The sequence below is a fragment of the Mus musculus genome, chromosome 5 (genome assembly GCF_000001635.26).
Source record: "Mus musculus strain C57BL/6J chromosome 5, GRCm38.p6 C57BL/6J".
NCBI classification, from domain to species: Eukaryota; Metazoa; Chordata; class Mammalia; order Rodentia; family Muridae; genus Mus; species Mus musculus.
The window spans coordinates 67,090,416-67,105,342 of record NC_000071.6 but is presented as its reverse complement, the minus strand read 5'-3'; the positions used below and the strand labels follow the sequence as shown (position 1 = coordinate 67,105,342).

The 14,927-nt window shown below is 46.6% G+C and overlaps 1 protein-coding gene and 1 long non-coding RNA gene across 3 annotated transcripts in view; one reads left to right on the top strand and one right to left on the bottom strand.

Moving 5' to 3' along the window:
- The window catches only part of Gm33167 (predicted gene, 33167), a 31,469-nt gene extending 24,806 nt beyond the window's left edge, over positions 1–6,663 (bottom strand). Inside the window, exons 1-2 of one of the 2 annotated variants that reach the window (NR_166598.1) lie at positions 6,426–6,663; positions 5,676–5,817 (exon numbers count right to left, since the gene is read on the bottom strand). This is a non-coding gene — a long non-coding RNA (predicted gene, 33167). The remainder of the gene's footprint in view (positions 1–5,675; positions 5,818–6,425) is intronic. The other variant, NR_166599.1, reaches the window with a different exon arrangement.
- Positions 6,217–10,946, top strand: Phox2b (paired-like homeobox 2b). The gene is made up of 3 exons (NM_008888.3): positions 6,217–6,642; positions 7,480–7,667; positions 8,721–10,946. Exons 1-3 carry the CDS (start codon positions 6,402–6,404, stop codon positions 9,234–9,236), a joined length of 945 nt encoding a protein of 314 aa, NP_032914.1. The 5' UTR covers positions 6,217–6,401; the 3' UTR covers positions 9,237–10,946.
- The last annotated feature ends 3,981 nt before the right edge of the window (positions 10,947–14,927 follow it).

Below are 14,927 nucleotides of genomic sequence, written 5' to 3'. Positions count from 1 at the left end.
CTATTACTATTCACACACACACACACACACACACACACACACACACACACACACACACACAGAGAGAGAGAGAGAGAGAGAGAGAGAGAGAGAGAGGTCTTACCAAGGTGGGAAAGATGTTAAGCCATTATATCTGAATGTCCCCTCCCTGCGAGTTCTTCTTTGGGTACCAGGTAGGCAGTTTTAATGCCAAACACAATTTTCTTTTTCTTTTAAGGACTCATTTATTTTTATTTTATGTGAATGTGTGAATGCCTGCATGCAGTATGTATACCATACATGTGCCTGATGTTCACAGTATGCAGAAGAGGCTGCCAGGTTCCTTGGAACTGGGATTGCAGGCTGTTATAAGCAGATGCTGAGAACTGAACCCAGGTCCTCTGCAGGAGCAGCAAGTGCTCTTAACCACTGAGACAACTCTTCAGCTCCTGCAAATGCATTAGCCTCACAAATAAGCCAGAACCCATAAACTCGTTCATAGTTGACAGCAGAAGTTTTAATACGGCTGCTGAATGAAACTCCAGTTCTGCCCAACCTTATTCAAGATAAACCTGAGATATCAATGGCCCCAGAGGTTTTGACCTGACTTAAGCCCTGCCTTCAGTCTGAAGATAGTTTCTCAGTTTATACCTCATTCAACAGTCTATGTTGAATGTTGGGTTTGTGTTTGATTGAGGATAAACCTGTCTGACCATTTTCTTGGTCGCATATGAACTTCACTGGCTCGGAGCATTGCTCCTCTGTGTGGGATGCAGCTACTTGGCGACTTCTGCCAGCTGTCATCTCAGAAAATCACAAGCCTGTCCGCTTGCCTTTTGCAAGCTGGGGCAGCTCAAGGTCTCCCCCCCCCCTTTTCAAATAGTTTTGCTGTTGTTGTTCAGGCGGAGAGGGTTCCCTGCCTAATCTAATTTTGTTTCTCCTTTCTTTGTTACAAACAGATGTCACTTTTACATCTGTGGCTCTGATCAAATGCCCTGTGTCTCTCTAACCAACAGCCCAGCAGATGTTACTACCATTAACCAAACTCCAGCTGAAGATAACAGACAGCTCCTTCTGCTAATTGTGGCTTTATATGGGGGAGAGAAAAATAGGGGGAAGATGGCTGGGACCAGGTGTGTCCCCTAAAGAGGTCCTTAAAGAACTTCTACAGGGGTCAGCAGCCCACCGCCAATATAGAGCATTTATATTTGAAGTACCTCCAGAGTAAATCCAGATACACAAACACCACCTAGAAGTCATCTGTCAAACTCCCACCCAAGCCCACCCTGCTAACCAAACACGAAAGATTTTTACTGTGACAGCCTCTCTAACATTCAGTGTTTGCATAGAAAAATAAAGCATGGTAATAATCAAGAGTAAATGCTGTGCAGAATGGAAGATAAAACATATAAAATTAACTTATCTATATCTATATAGAGATACCTTCTTGTAAATCCCTTAAAAATGGAATCTCCACAGTTGATTGCCCATGTTTTCTCCCCTTGATAACCTAGAACCTTCTGGGTGCTTGGTTACCATCCTATACACATGTTATAAACAGGTAATGGGAGAAACATGAGTCTATATGCTCCCATCTACATGCAAAAGTCAGTATCCAACCCACAGTCCTCAGAGACCTGGAGAAACCCTGCCAATGTCGTCGTCGTCGTCGTCGTCATCATCATCATCATCATCATCGATATCATTTCCCCCTAATCCAGGCGACTTAACCATCTCTGGTTTCTTTCCCAGTGCAGAGTGAGTTCTGGGTTGCTTGCTTTGTGCACGTTGTCAAACAGTTAACAATTATTAGAATCATGGTGTCAGGAGGTTAGTGACAAAAACTAAAAAGGTTTCTATTGGGAAGTGTGTAAACTTGGGTTGCTTTGCAAATGTTGTACATAGGGTTTTTTTTTTTTTTTTTTTAAAGTCAGATGCTTAGTGAATACTTGGGTTTGAGAGTTTTGTGGCTCCCTTGTTTTAGGTTCTGGGAGTTGGCATCGTGATGAAATCTGTGAGGATTATTTTCTTAGTGCAGGTAAGCAGGGAAATTGCAGTCTGCAGTGTTCTTTGTGCAGAGAGAGCCAAGGACAAATTGCACCCTCTGATTCTCTGGTTGAGAGAATGCCGGCTCTGAGATCCATCACCACCAAACATGGGGCTGGCTGTGTGTGGACGATTCAGATGCAACATTAAATAAATAAAGCAACCAAACAGAAAATTCCTCTGAAAATCTCCCTGCAGCCCAGTGTTTAACATTTTCTTCACCCCTGTGTCATTGTGCCTTGCCTACAGTGAAACACCCTCCTAGGAGTGAGGCATGAAGGAGCTGACAAGCATTTTCCCATGAATCGTTGCTACAATACAATGGCATTTTGTTTGCTTGGTTTGTCTCCTTGTCTCCTAACATTCTTTCTGACTTTCAAGGAAAAAAAAGGAGAAGAAGAAGAGGAAGAAGAAAAAAAGAGATTCTCCTATGAATGGCAAAGTAAAGGGAAGAAAAGTTTCTTTTAACGGGTCAACCTTTTTCATCTGATAGCATGTAAACATTTTCTCCCCTCGTGGTATATGTGCTGGTAATCTGGTGGGTTTTTTCCTCTTGTCATTTAAATAGCCCTCTCCCACCCCTTTGGCCACATAAGATCGCCTTTCCATTATTGATTTAGGAAATTGGCAGGGGGATAAAAAGTCAACCGTGCACACATACTAAGAAAGGGAAGACAGAGGAAGATGGATCAAACCATCCATCTCTCCATGTGGCCATTTATCTATCAATCCATCTCGCTTCCCACCCGCCTCTATTAAAATAAATAGCAGGCACTGTACACACTGCTGGTTGGCTGAAGTTGTGATCTGGACAAAAGGTCTGTTTGGGAAAAGGATGCTGAACCTCTAATTCTATTTGTGCCGGTTGAAAATCAGGAGGGGTTTTTCTACACTTCACTTTTATTAGATTATTTCTTATAGATGGCTTCTTTTTTCCTCCCAGACGCGTGGTGGCGGCTGCTGAAGCAGTTGGTCTATAGTTGGAATAATTAAATTAACCATTTGGTACAACTTTTAGGGGAGCGCTCGCGTGTAGAAAGCACAACTGGGACAAAGCAGGGAAGCTGGGGCTGGGGCTCTGGGCTGGCCCATTCCCCACAAGCCTTTCATCGCAGCCGAGCAGAATCAGGATCCTGAGCCACAAAAGAGGGGCCAGGGCTGGGGACAGGGCGAGTGGGAGGGACAGTGACACTGAACAAAATAAACGTACAAGGCCTACAAAGGGGAAAATGAAGTCAAGAGCGTTTGCTCAACCAACCGTGCGGTTCTAGCTAGGAGAGGTCTTCAAGGAGGCGCACAGCACATGGGTCGGGTGAGGATGGGCACCAGGGGGCGTCTAGAGAGAGGCAGAAGACCGTCCAGTCGGCTGAACAGGGCTGGCACCCTGAAGATGGCTGGCGCGACCAAGTGGAGGCAGCTTGGAGCCAGACTACGGGAGGGACAAGCCTTGGGCTGGCGCCCTACGGGTGGCTTCGGCTGGGCTTGTCCCTCCTCCGAGGGCATTTCCTGCTCTCCCCCCCCCCAACCCCCCTCCCCACTTGTCCAGCCCGAGGGCATTGAACAGGATAGCCAGAACCTCTCCCCAAACTCCTTTTCAAAGAACTGCCAGTGCACCATAACTTTCAACCCGGAGTCGGCTGAAAAGGTGCCTGTGGAGGCTGTTGGAACACAGTGTAGAAATTCGTGGTGTGGAGGGTTCCTGACTCTGTTGAAGAGCAGCTGTCAGGAGCCTGGGTGAAGCTTCGAATGGCTTACACCGGTCACACACCTCAGACAGGCTTTGAACCTGGCCTTTGCCAAACCTAGGCCTTAGAGACTAAACGCATCCTAGACCCCCTAAATGTCTCTCCTGCAAGAAAAAAAAAAAAAAAAAAAAAAAAACCACTTAAAGCCCGTCTCAACCAGGCGCAGGCTGGCCGGTGTTAATCTGGCCTAACCTGGTCTAAACCCTGCGCTTTGGCATCGTCAGAGCGCTGGCCTGAGCTAAAACATCCCTTTGAGAAAAACCAACGACTCTGCCCTCCTTTCTGGCCTCAGCCCTAACTCCCAGGGAACGGAGAAACTTGGACAATCAGCGCCTTGTGCTTGTTGGCTTACCCCCCCACCTCTCTGAAGTGGAAGGCAGTGGGAGAAAACCAGCGAGGGAAATTCCATGTGGATCCGTGGGGTACACAGGCACCTCCCGGTCCAGATGCAGATTCATATTCATGAGGGAGCGATAAATAAAGACAAATTCGCGCAGTAATAACCCTTGGATTCGCATCCGTCTTTGCTGGCCTTTAGGTTCAGGGACTGAAGACAGATGTTTGTATCCCCTTTTCTCCTCTTGTCTGGTGACCATAAAGAAAAACCATTTAGAGTGTTGCAATTTGTTTCCCGCCGCAGTCAAACCTTGAACGCATTTATTTTCATCTTACCCTCGTGCACAAAAAAAGTGCACGTTGCTCACCAAGGGCCCTTCTTTATCAAATACGCATTGTACAGCGTACAACTGCAATAAAACTATCAGCTCTCCCCATAAAACTATCACCAGCTTCCTCGCTGGGTCTCCTTGCCTGAACTCGCCAGTTCAGCGCTCTTCCGTACAGAGGATGCGCAAACACCTGGGCCGAGGCTGAAAAGGCTGGGGGCCGGTGTCGCTGTGGGTTTAATCCATTACAGCGTCTGCAGCGGTTTAGTGTGCAATAAAGTAGGGTGGCAGTGGAGAGCGGGCGCCCATCCACTCCCCAGCACTAGCATCGAATTAAACCACTTAGTTTGGCAAACACTGAACGCCTAAATGCCCCTATAAAGACTTTATGAGTTTGTTACTTTAATTACTGACTTGTTACAGAGCACATAAAGGGGGTAATGAATGCAATAAAACTAATTATCTACACATTTAATTCATATAAAATATCCAGGGTTTGTTTACACCGCACGGCGATTCAACTAAGCATTTCCCCCCTCTTGTCCACCGAGAGGAAGGATTTAATGAAATATTTCCCTTTATTCTGCTAGAGTCTAACGAACCAAATGAAAATTACCCTCCGCTTAAATCATAGGGCCAAGGAGGTCCACAAATCACGGCTGGCTTCTTTGTCTGCGCCTTGTTGCCAGGACCCAAGAGCCCGAGGAATCGAACTAGGAAAGTGCGCTGCTTCGAGCCGTTGCCTTGTTTGCTTAAATTGCTCCGTGAAGTCCAAAAACCTAAAGGGCAAACAGGCAGCGATCCTCTTTGGGAAACTCCAAGTCTGGAGGGGATTGGGACGCGAAAGAGAGTGCGAGAGCAAAGGGCTGGAAAAGGAGACCCCCATTTGGGTACATTTCGTGCTGGGCTTGGTAGCTAGCGAGTGATTAAAACGAACCTCCACCACGGGAAGTTTCATACACGCCGATGCAAATCTGAACTAACGCAGGCAGACACAGCACTGCTAAGCGCAGAGAAACGTTCAGTAGGAAATCCAGATGTTTCACCTTTGAGAGCTTTACTCGGTTGTTTATTTTACTCTTGTAAAGGGGCTGTCTGCCCACGTCTTTGGAAAGCACATTAAGCTTCGAGGAGAAACACAATTGATAAGATGCTATTTTTTCCAACCCCTTGGACTAGGTGTATTTTAAAGAAATCCGCTTATTCTTATCGTTCACATAAAACCCTTTGGCCCACTTACGCTATGTTACAGGGCGCCTGAGTCTTGCCAATGTCCCAGTCCTTTATAGCATTTCATGCACTTCGGGGGAAGGCTTGTTGTTAAATTGAGCGTGTAACACTCTTACAAAACAGGTTTTCTATGACATCAAGGTTTCTTCTCCCTAACCAAGAAAAAAAAAAAAAAAAGGACGAAGAAGGGGGGAAACACACTATCTCAATTTATGCCTAAGGTATATGATCAGTTAAAAAGGCTTAAAAGCTCTTGGAAATTGGATCAGGGAAAATCGTCACCCAACTTTCATTATTTCCAAGTAGCGTGATTGAATTAAAGGGCAGGAGCTGGTTAGAAGGGAGGATCAGGGGCTCGGTGCGTAATGGTGTGGTATTAAATTCTAATTAGAGATGCAGGAATCAATGATAGGGAGGTTGGACAGCTCAGTTCCCCAGTGCCAGCCCAATAGACGGATGAGTTATTGTCATGTAAAAAGCGCCAGCAATAAGACCAACCGCTTTGCTATTGTCCAAGTGGAAAGAGCCAAGTTTATTATGAGGACTATATACTCTAGAGACCTCAGACAAGGCATCTCACAGGAGGCTTTTTCATAAAACTAGGCTCGGCTGGTAGTAAGGAGGCCAGTGTGGAGGCAGGCGTTGAGCAGTGCACATCTCCCCACTCCAGCCACCGTCTCCACATCCATCTTTTATTTCATTTTTCCACTTGGCTGAGCCATCCAGAACCTTTTCAATGTATAAAATGGAATATTCTTACCTCAATTCCTCTGCCTACGAGTCCTGTATGGCCGGGATGGATACCTCCAGCTTGGCTTCAGCATATGCAGACTTCAGTTCCTGCAGCCAGGCCAGTGGCTTCCAGTATAACCCGATAAGGACCACTTTTGGGGCCACGTCCGGTTGCCCGTCCCTCACGCCGGGATCCTGCAGCCTGGGCACCCTCAGGGACCACCAGAGCAGTCCGTACGCCGCAGGTAAGGACCGCTAGCTCTCTCAGCGGAAGAAGCTGCCTTTCCGCTCGTATATAGGAAGCCTTGATTGCATTTGAAAATGGAAATGTGTTTAGTATTTACCAAACGAAATTTGCTTACACAAATGAAAGAATTTATCACGTTAGAAGCGATTGCAGGGAGGGGTAATTCACTTACAGGGTTACACTATCCTAGTCACACCCGAACCGCCAACAAAATTATCTTAAGCTGCCAAAATGATAGGCATAATTTATTTACTTTGCGATGAGACGTAAAGCTTAGAAAATAATTAAATAACAAAGAGTAAAGCTCATTACTGGCGGTGTCTCTTTTTTTAAAAGAACCGACAGCGGCTCACACCTCTTTGGCCGGTCATTTTTATGATCATTTCTTGAATTTATTGGTTTTCTTTACAGCACTATCCCCCAACTTTGCGGTATCAAGTTCTGAGAATTGAAAAGTTGCAACAGTGGGCGTGAGTGGTTAACTTCGTTCCTGGCTTTCTGATATTCCAACTAATGATGGTTTTGGACTGTTTTCCTGCTGAATGAACTATCCTCCATTTGGGGCCTCAAACACTCTCCAACTTGCTATTTCATCTCACCCAAAGGCACTTGGGCCACAAAAACAGGCACAAAGTTACACTCGCGCCCCTGTTTCTGTATGATACTAATTTGCTGGGTTTTCTTGGCAGGTCGCCGTAACTAAAACCTCCTTCTAGAAGTGCCTGGTGTCTGTAGCGGCTCCCGGGCTATCTGACCTTGGTCCCCGCGTTCTGGTTCAGTGGCCCTTCACATCCTGACTGTTTTGCTCACTCTAGTCTCCTCTGTCATCCTCTAGTTCCATACAAACTCTTCACCGACCACGGCGGCCTCAACGAGAAACGCAAGCAGCGGCGCATCCGCACCACCTTCACAAGCGCGCAGCTCAAAGAGTTGGAGAGGGTCTTCGCTGAGACGCACTACCCTGACATCTACACCAGGGAAGAGCTAGCACTGAAGATCGACCTCACCGAGGCGAGAGTCCAGGTACGGGAGACCGAGTGCCGCAGCAGCAGTGAGGGGGTGGGTGCTGACGCTTACGGTTCCAAAGGGACCCAGGCCCGTCACAGAAATGGGATTTGGAGTGTTATGCGCACGAGCGGGGATGGGGGGTGGGGGCTAGGACACAGACTCTAGGTAATTTATTCACAACTGCAGTGTTTCCCACCAAAGCAGGGGTTTGGGAGTTTGAACGAACAAGGCTTTTTTGGAGAGAAGTGTCCCGTGAGAGGAAGATTGCATCCTCTACCTGTATCTATGTCAGCTTAATTGCGTGATTCGTTTGCCCACAGTGCCTCTTAACTCAAGCGCCCTTAAAAAATCTAGTGCCCCTGGCGCAAGGAGTAATTTCCTAGTAACCAGGACTTGAAATAGATTCACGAAGGGGTTGTTACTCCATTAGAGTCAGAAACCCGCACCTTACTATAGCTAACCAATTGGGAGCAAAGGTGCTTTCTGGAGCTGGTCCCCCTAGCTGGGTATAAGGTCGGTGAGCACTAAGAAGGTTCCTCTGTGGATGGCCAGTGGATCCGTTGTGTCACCAAAGCGAAAGGCACCCTCCTTCCACCATTAGACCTGAGAAGCCTAGAAGTAGGTGAGACGCCCGTTTAAGAGTACGGAAAAAAAAAAAAAGAAAGAAAGAACGAAAGAAAGAAAGAGAAAAAGAAAAAGAAAAAGAAAAAGAAAAAGAAAAAGAAAAAGAAAAAGAAAAAGAAAAAGAAAAAGAAAAAGAAAAAGGCTTCACTTTTAGGGCCTTCCTGCTATCTTTGTACTTGTCCCTTACGGTGTCATTTCTTTGGCACTTTCGTTTGGGTCCTAGGAAAGTTTCTCAGCAAAGGCAGTAGCAGCGAGAAGGGCAGACTTGTCGGACTCTGCTCTGTAGTGTCTCAATGGTCCATTCATACAGCGAAGTGTGTGTGTGTGTGTGTGTGTGTGTGTGTGTGTGTGTGTGTGTGTGTGTGAGAAACAGAGTGGGTCTCGAGCGCCACTTTGGTTTCTGGTTTTGTTCACCGGTTCAATCGCCTGCCCTCTCTTTGGCAGGTGTGGTTCCAGAACCGCCGGGCTAAGTTTCGCAAGCAGGAGCGCGCAGCCGCCGCTGCTGCCGCCGCCGCCAAAAACGGCTCCTCCGGGAAGAAGTCTGACTCCTCCCGGGACGACGAGAGCAAAGAGGCCAAGAGCACTGATCCCGACAGCACTGGGGGCCCGGGACCCAACCCCAACCCGACCCCCAGCTGTGGGGCAAATGGCGGCGGTGGCGGAGGGCCCAGCCCAGCCGGAGCTCCGGGGGCGGCGGGCCCGGGGGGCCCGGGAGGCGAACCCGGCAAGGGCGGTGCGGCTGCGGCTGCTGCTGCAGCTGCAGCGGCTGCAGCGGCGGCTGCGGCTGCGGCGGCGGGAGGCCTGGCTGCGGCCGGAGGCCCCGGACAAGGCTGGGCTCCTGGCCCGGGCCCCATCACCTCCATCCCAGATTCTCTTGGGGGGCCCTTCGCCAGCGTCTTATCTTCGCTCCAAAGACCCAACGGTGCCAAAGCCGCCTTAGTGAAGAGCAGTATGTTCTGATCTGCGATCTGCGGCGGCGGCGGGCGAGCCCGGGGCCCGGGCTGGCGAGTGGGCGAGTGGGTAGACCCAAGGCTAGTGTCGCTGCTGTCAGTGGCTTTTTTTTTTTTTTTCATCGAAGGCCTAAAATGATCGCGATTCGAAAAAACAACGAGAAAATGACGTCGCTCCATTTCAACCCCACTCCTACCCCTTTCCTCACCCCCAAACAAAGCAAAACAAAACAAACAAAAATCTTCACCTGCCTTGGGCTGCGCATAGGACAGGGCTCCACCTGCTGCCCAAGGGATGTGAGCTTGGACTTCGGGGCACTCTCAGGGGGCTGTGTCTGAGTGACGGGTGTATGTCTGTCTCAGAGAATGTGTGTCTGTGGCCCCAAGTAGGTGATAGGGAGAGACGGGGGCACCACAACCAACTCAGTGACTTCTTAGGAAAAAAAAGTTGGAAAGCAGCAAAGATACAAAAGGAAAATGAAATAAATTACAAAAAGTTTTTTTAAAAGATCCAAATGGAGGGAATAATTTGAAAATACAAAGGAGACGAGGGAGGACTGTGGCTGGCGCTGAGGTTTTGGTCTTGCGAACCCCTAAATTCTCTCGCTCACGACTGCACAGACTGTCTTGCGGCTCCTCTATAGGAAAGAGTACTGATGCCTGTCCGGCCCCGGTTCCCCTCAGGTCCCTGTGCTCTGGTCATTGCAGTGATGGCTCACTCAGACTGTCCTGGCAGCCAAAGTGACTTTCTGGAGCTCTGCTTGCCTGTCCCCACCTCGCTGGAAACCATCTCGCCATTAGCGCAACTGATTTCCCACACTCTGCTCTGGCCTGAACCCTAATCTTCGCAGCCGCTTGGCCCTGAGAGATGATGCCCTGTACAGGAGATCCCTTCTCACCCTCCAGCTCTGCAAACCGTGTCTCATGTTTCACAGCGTTCCTGTTTTTTCTCTCCCGCCACCCCCACCGGCATTTCCTTCTTCCACCAGCTTTAATGGAACTTTTTTTGGCACTGCTTTGCATTGGAGTCAGTTGTAGTCCACATAGCTGGCTGCAGAGAAATCAGTCTTACCCAGCAAGGGGAAGGCACACACAAGTTTGCAGAAAGTGTCTCAGATCGCGTTTCTGATTGAGTGATCCGAGCTGGACTCCTCCTGTAGGGTGGACAGACTGTATATTGATAATTCCTTCTATGCGCAGTTTAGACATCTCTGTTGGGCTTTTTTTTTAAATTTTTATTTTAAAAGGCACAAAACTATAGATATTAGTTGAATGTTGAGGCTTTAACTTTTTCGGTGTCTTTCTACAGCTGTGTTCTGTGACTCAATTGTATCGTGTTACTCTCAGTACAGACCGTCTCCTCTACGTGACCGTATAATGTTTTTTCTCCTCTTGTAGTCTTTATGGTGTGTCTTTATGACGTAATAAGGTTCTCACGGGTTCGATTCCTTTGTGTTTAGAGAGACCAGGTTCAGACAATGGTATATATTTTTGTTATCAGGTGCATGTCTGTCTGATTTCCTTTTCTTCTCGTTGGGACTATGTTTGTGAACATGAGCGTCATAAGTTATGTTTCAGATTTTCAAATTTATTTATACGTGTTATAATGAATGCTTCTATTTAAAGGGGAAATATTTCTACATGTGCATATAGTTTTCCAAGAGTGTACCATTAACTTGATTGTTGATAATAAAAAGAAAAAGCAAGTCTAAGCAAGTAACCTCTCTGGACTTTCTCTTGAGCTTTCTTATTTAAATCAATCTAATTTTAAAGTGTTAAGCGCAGAAGAACTGGTAGTAAGTACTGGGAGGGCAACTCCTCGTAGCATCCAAATTGAGCCAAACCTGAACTTTAGTGCTTGGGGAAGAGGAGTACTTCTGCTCTGTACCAAATTGTTTCTCAGTAGGAACATCCAGCACCAATAAAAATGTACACATGATGTTCCTGGTCACCATGGATTATCTGAGGAGGGTTATCTGAGGCAGGATTTGGGAACTGGTGTCTGAAGGGTACTTGAAGTGAAAACTAGGGCTCTGTGTACAGGGGTCCTGCAGGACTTATAGCATCAGTTCTGGGTGATCCAGAGTCTCCAGGCCACTGAGAGTTATCCTGGTACCTCTCTGTGGGCAAGGCATTGCTTGCAGTGTTGGTGTGCTGGGGAAGCAGCACCATCACTTGAACTTTGGGAGGCACAGCACATAACAATAGTGCTTTTCTACATTATCTCCTCCATGTGGGACCACACAGCAGGTGCAACTCCTATTCTCATTGCCTTTTGAATGGAGGTGAGGGGACACCGGAAAGGGTGACCAGCTCAGGAGACCTCCTATTGATGTGTTCGTAATGCCAACCTTTGAATAGAACTCTAGCTATGTTCTTGAAGAGTTAACTTATTCCAGTAGTTCTAAAAGTGTAGCTCTCAGAACCCCAAGTATCAGCACCACTTGGGGATTTGTGTGCGCACATTCTTGGATCTCGGGAATCTTAACTCTGAGTAAGGTTGAGTGACAGGTTTCAACCAGGTTTACTAAGATTATGAGAGTTGATGAACTGTACTATATAACAGTATACTTCGTAAGAAACTCAAAGGGAAAGTTTAAAATCCTGAGTATATTGGAAGCAGGTGTATGTGTGTTTTCTGATAGCTATAGTGGTTCCCTTTTAAAATAAATAGGTCATCAAGACAGCCCCAGGACACCACTCTGCCTCTTTTTCTCTTGAACTGTTTGAGTCACTTTCCAAACAGGAGTCTTATATGAGTTTCTGACCTTTCACTTTGTTTTTGACTTTGCCTTAACAATCAACAACTCAGTCCCCTTACCGGAGGCATAGCCATAGCCTGCATCCTCTAGTCTGAATATAAGCTGCTGCTTTGTTTGAGCCTATCAGGGCTAGGCTAGCTAGTTCATTCAGAGCTTGCTGAACCATGATTGTGAACATAAATCATCATAAACTATACTTCTGATTTTCAAGTGTATTTATCCATCTCATAGTGATTCTTTTATTTGAAAGGGAAGCATTTCAAACATTATATGTGCATATACCTTCCCAAGACTGTCAAAACTTTGGGTCAAACTGAGCTTCTGGGTATCTTTGAAAAGGGCTTTCAAATACTCTTTGAAACAAACAAACAAACAAACAAACAAAATGCATCTCTAAATGTCCCTTAGTAAATGCTAAGTCTACATTGCTTATAAACAGAGCCTTTAATTGTTCTGGTCCAAATACCAGTGATTACTAGATGTCTTTGGGCTCATTCTTTAGTTATAAATGTAACTCAGAAGCAAAGAAAAGGAAGTTATTGATTAAAGTGTATTTAAAGCAGGTAATAGTTTGACTAGAGGAAGATTGTCAGTGAGGCCCATTTGGTAAAAATTCTTTGGGCCTGGGCAGGGCCAGTGGGACAAGTGCCTTAGAGAAGGCAAAACCAGCAGAGAGAAGGAGAAGATGAGAGACATGAAACGCACACATACACACACACACCACAAAATAACAACAGCAACAACAAACAAACAAACAAACAAACAAACCAGTGAAGCCTGGTGTGGCGGTCATGTCTGTAAACCTCAGTGCTGGAGAAACAGAGGCAGGAGGATCAGACAGCCTTTGACACATGGGTTGGATCCAGCTTGGGTTACATGAGACTGTGTCTCAAAAACCGTGCGTTAAATAAATACATGAGGAAACATCAGACAGGAGAGCTTTTGGAAAGACCAGTGAAGACCCTGGAGATCTTTGCAGATGGGAGCCACCAGGGATGGGTAAAAGATTTCACTTCTCCTAGTTTAGATCTACTTTGAGTGTCTTGTTGCTAAGACAAGAAAAACCCTAGGGCTGGGGGGGCTGGGGGGGCTGGGGGGGCTGGTGAGAAAACTCCCACTCCTCAGAAGGAGCTCCCCAAAGGGTTACATGCAACTTGAGTCACCTCTGCTTCTCTTAATGACCTAAGGAAGACATTGTTGGAAGGTAAGTTTTCTATCAAATGCAAAGTACAGTCCCTGTAATGTGATGGTGCAGACTGGCAGGCAGGACTCCGTGTCTCTCACATTGTGTCATCTCCTTGGAGTCCCGCACAGTGTGAACAAGCTCACTCTCACTTTCCCTCTCCTGTGGAATTTGCATTTTGGCTCATCAAGCCATCCCTTTTCCTGGCAACCCCGGAGACCACATGTGACTTCACAAAAGCATCGTGAGTTGCTGCCAGATGGCCATCCTGAAGCCAAGTCTCCTCTAAAACAGTCCAGTCCAGAGAGCCCAAGTGGCTGCAGAGAGCAACTGATAACCCACAGCACAATCCAGGTGCTTCTCTGCACTTACCTCAAACCTTGAGGAAGGTGCTGTATGGCTAACTGGGAAATGATCCTACCTTCAAGACAGATATTTTTGGAATGCAAAATACCCTAATACTTTTGAGCCTGATCCCCCCCAACTATAAATTTGAATAATAATACAGATCGAGGGTTGGTAGGGTGACTAAGTAAATCCATTACAGGAATGGCAGTCAGTTTCCAGTAGATGATAATGATGATGGCTAGATCTCTCTCTCCCCCAGGTCTTTTTCTTGATTTTTCTAGCTCGGGTCTCAGTTACCAAAAATGTTTAGGGACATTCAGTATTGAAGCATGGGATGGTAACCATGACTACAGTGAACGGTTAACACTCACACAGGAAAGTCAAAAGGGGCCCTGCCAGGTTGCTTTCTCTTCCCAGTGAGGAAAGGATGGTATCTTCAAATAAGTCAGCAGCATGGGCAAATAATATATAGAGATATAGAGATATGATTAGATAGATTAGATGTAGATATATGATAAGATAGATAGGGATATGGGCATAGATATAGCTGTAAAGTATAAGTGAAAAGGTCGGGACAGGAGAACTTGGGTGAGGGAGGTATAGCAATAAACCCGAATCATGCAAGGGCTTTCCTCACTATGTGTTAGGTACTGTTTAAAGCTTCCAGGCTTTAAGGAATTTAGCTTCCACAATTACTCTATGGGGAAAAGGTCTATTTTTCATGTTTTTCTTAAGAAGGAAGTGAGTCACTGAATTGTTAAGCAACATGCCCAGGGTTAGTGTGCACGAGGGATCCAGTCCTAACTGATCTGTCTCTAGAGTTCACGTTCTTTCACATGGACAGGAAAGGCTTCGTTTTAGCCCATGAGATTGCATGCTGTCAGACCCAAGAGACCTTGAAAGGCAGGTGAGTGTTAGAAAGGATAGCAGAAGAGTAGGGCTGTGGATGGAACTTCCAGTGAAGCCCAAGACCTGAATGGGAGCAAGCTGGAGGATTCTGAAGGAGGGAGTCAGTTTTCTGCAAGACAGCCTAGTCCCAGTTACATCTCCACATAAATAGACAAGACAAGGAGTAGCCCGAGGCAAGAAAGGAAAAAGAGTATTCATATTATAAAGGGCAGATCACTGGTCTGTCAACAGGAACAGACACAACCCCTGTGGCTCATTTATCATCATCATGACAGACACATGGCTCCGTTGGAGCCCTTCATCTTTGGCCTTGATTTCAGGATGGCTGTCCTCAATCCGGGTGGCTGTATAATGATGAGCCATCTTCATACAATAGTGTTTCCCTGTGAGAAAGCAAGGCATCATGCAAAGACCTGTATAGCTCAGTATACAGGCAGGCAGGTGGGTCAGAACCTGGTTTCTATCACTATGGTAGACATTCTGGGTTCCTGTTATTTTA

Coding starts and splice junctions, on each gene's coding strand:
- Phox2b (NM_008888.3), top strand. CDS start 6,402: ATGTATAAAATGGAATATTCTTACCTCAATTCCTCTGCCTACGAGTCC. Junction 6,643..7,479: donor GAGCAGTCCGTACGCCGCAG/GTAAGGACCGCT, acceptor GTCATCCTCTAG/TTCCATACAAACTCTTCACC. Junction 7,668..8,720: donor TCACCGAGGCGAGAGTCCAG/GTACGGGAGACC, acceptor TCTCTTTGGCAG/GTGTGGTTCCAGAACCGCCG.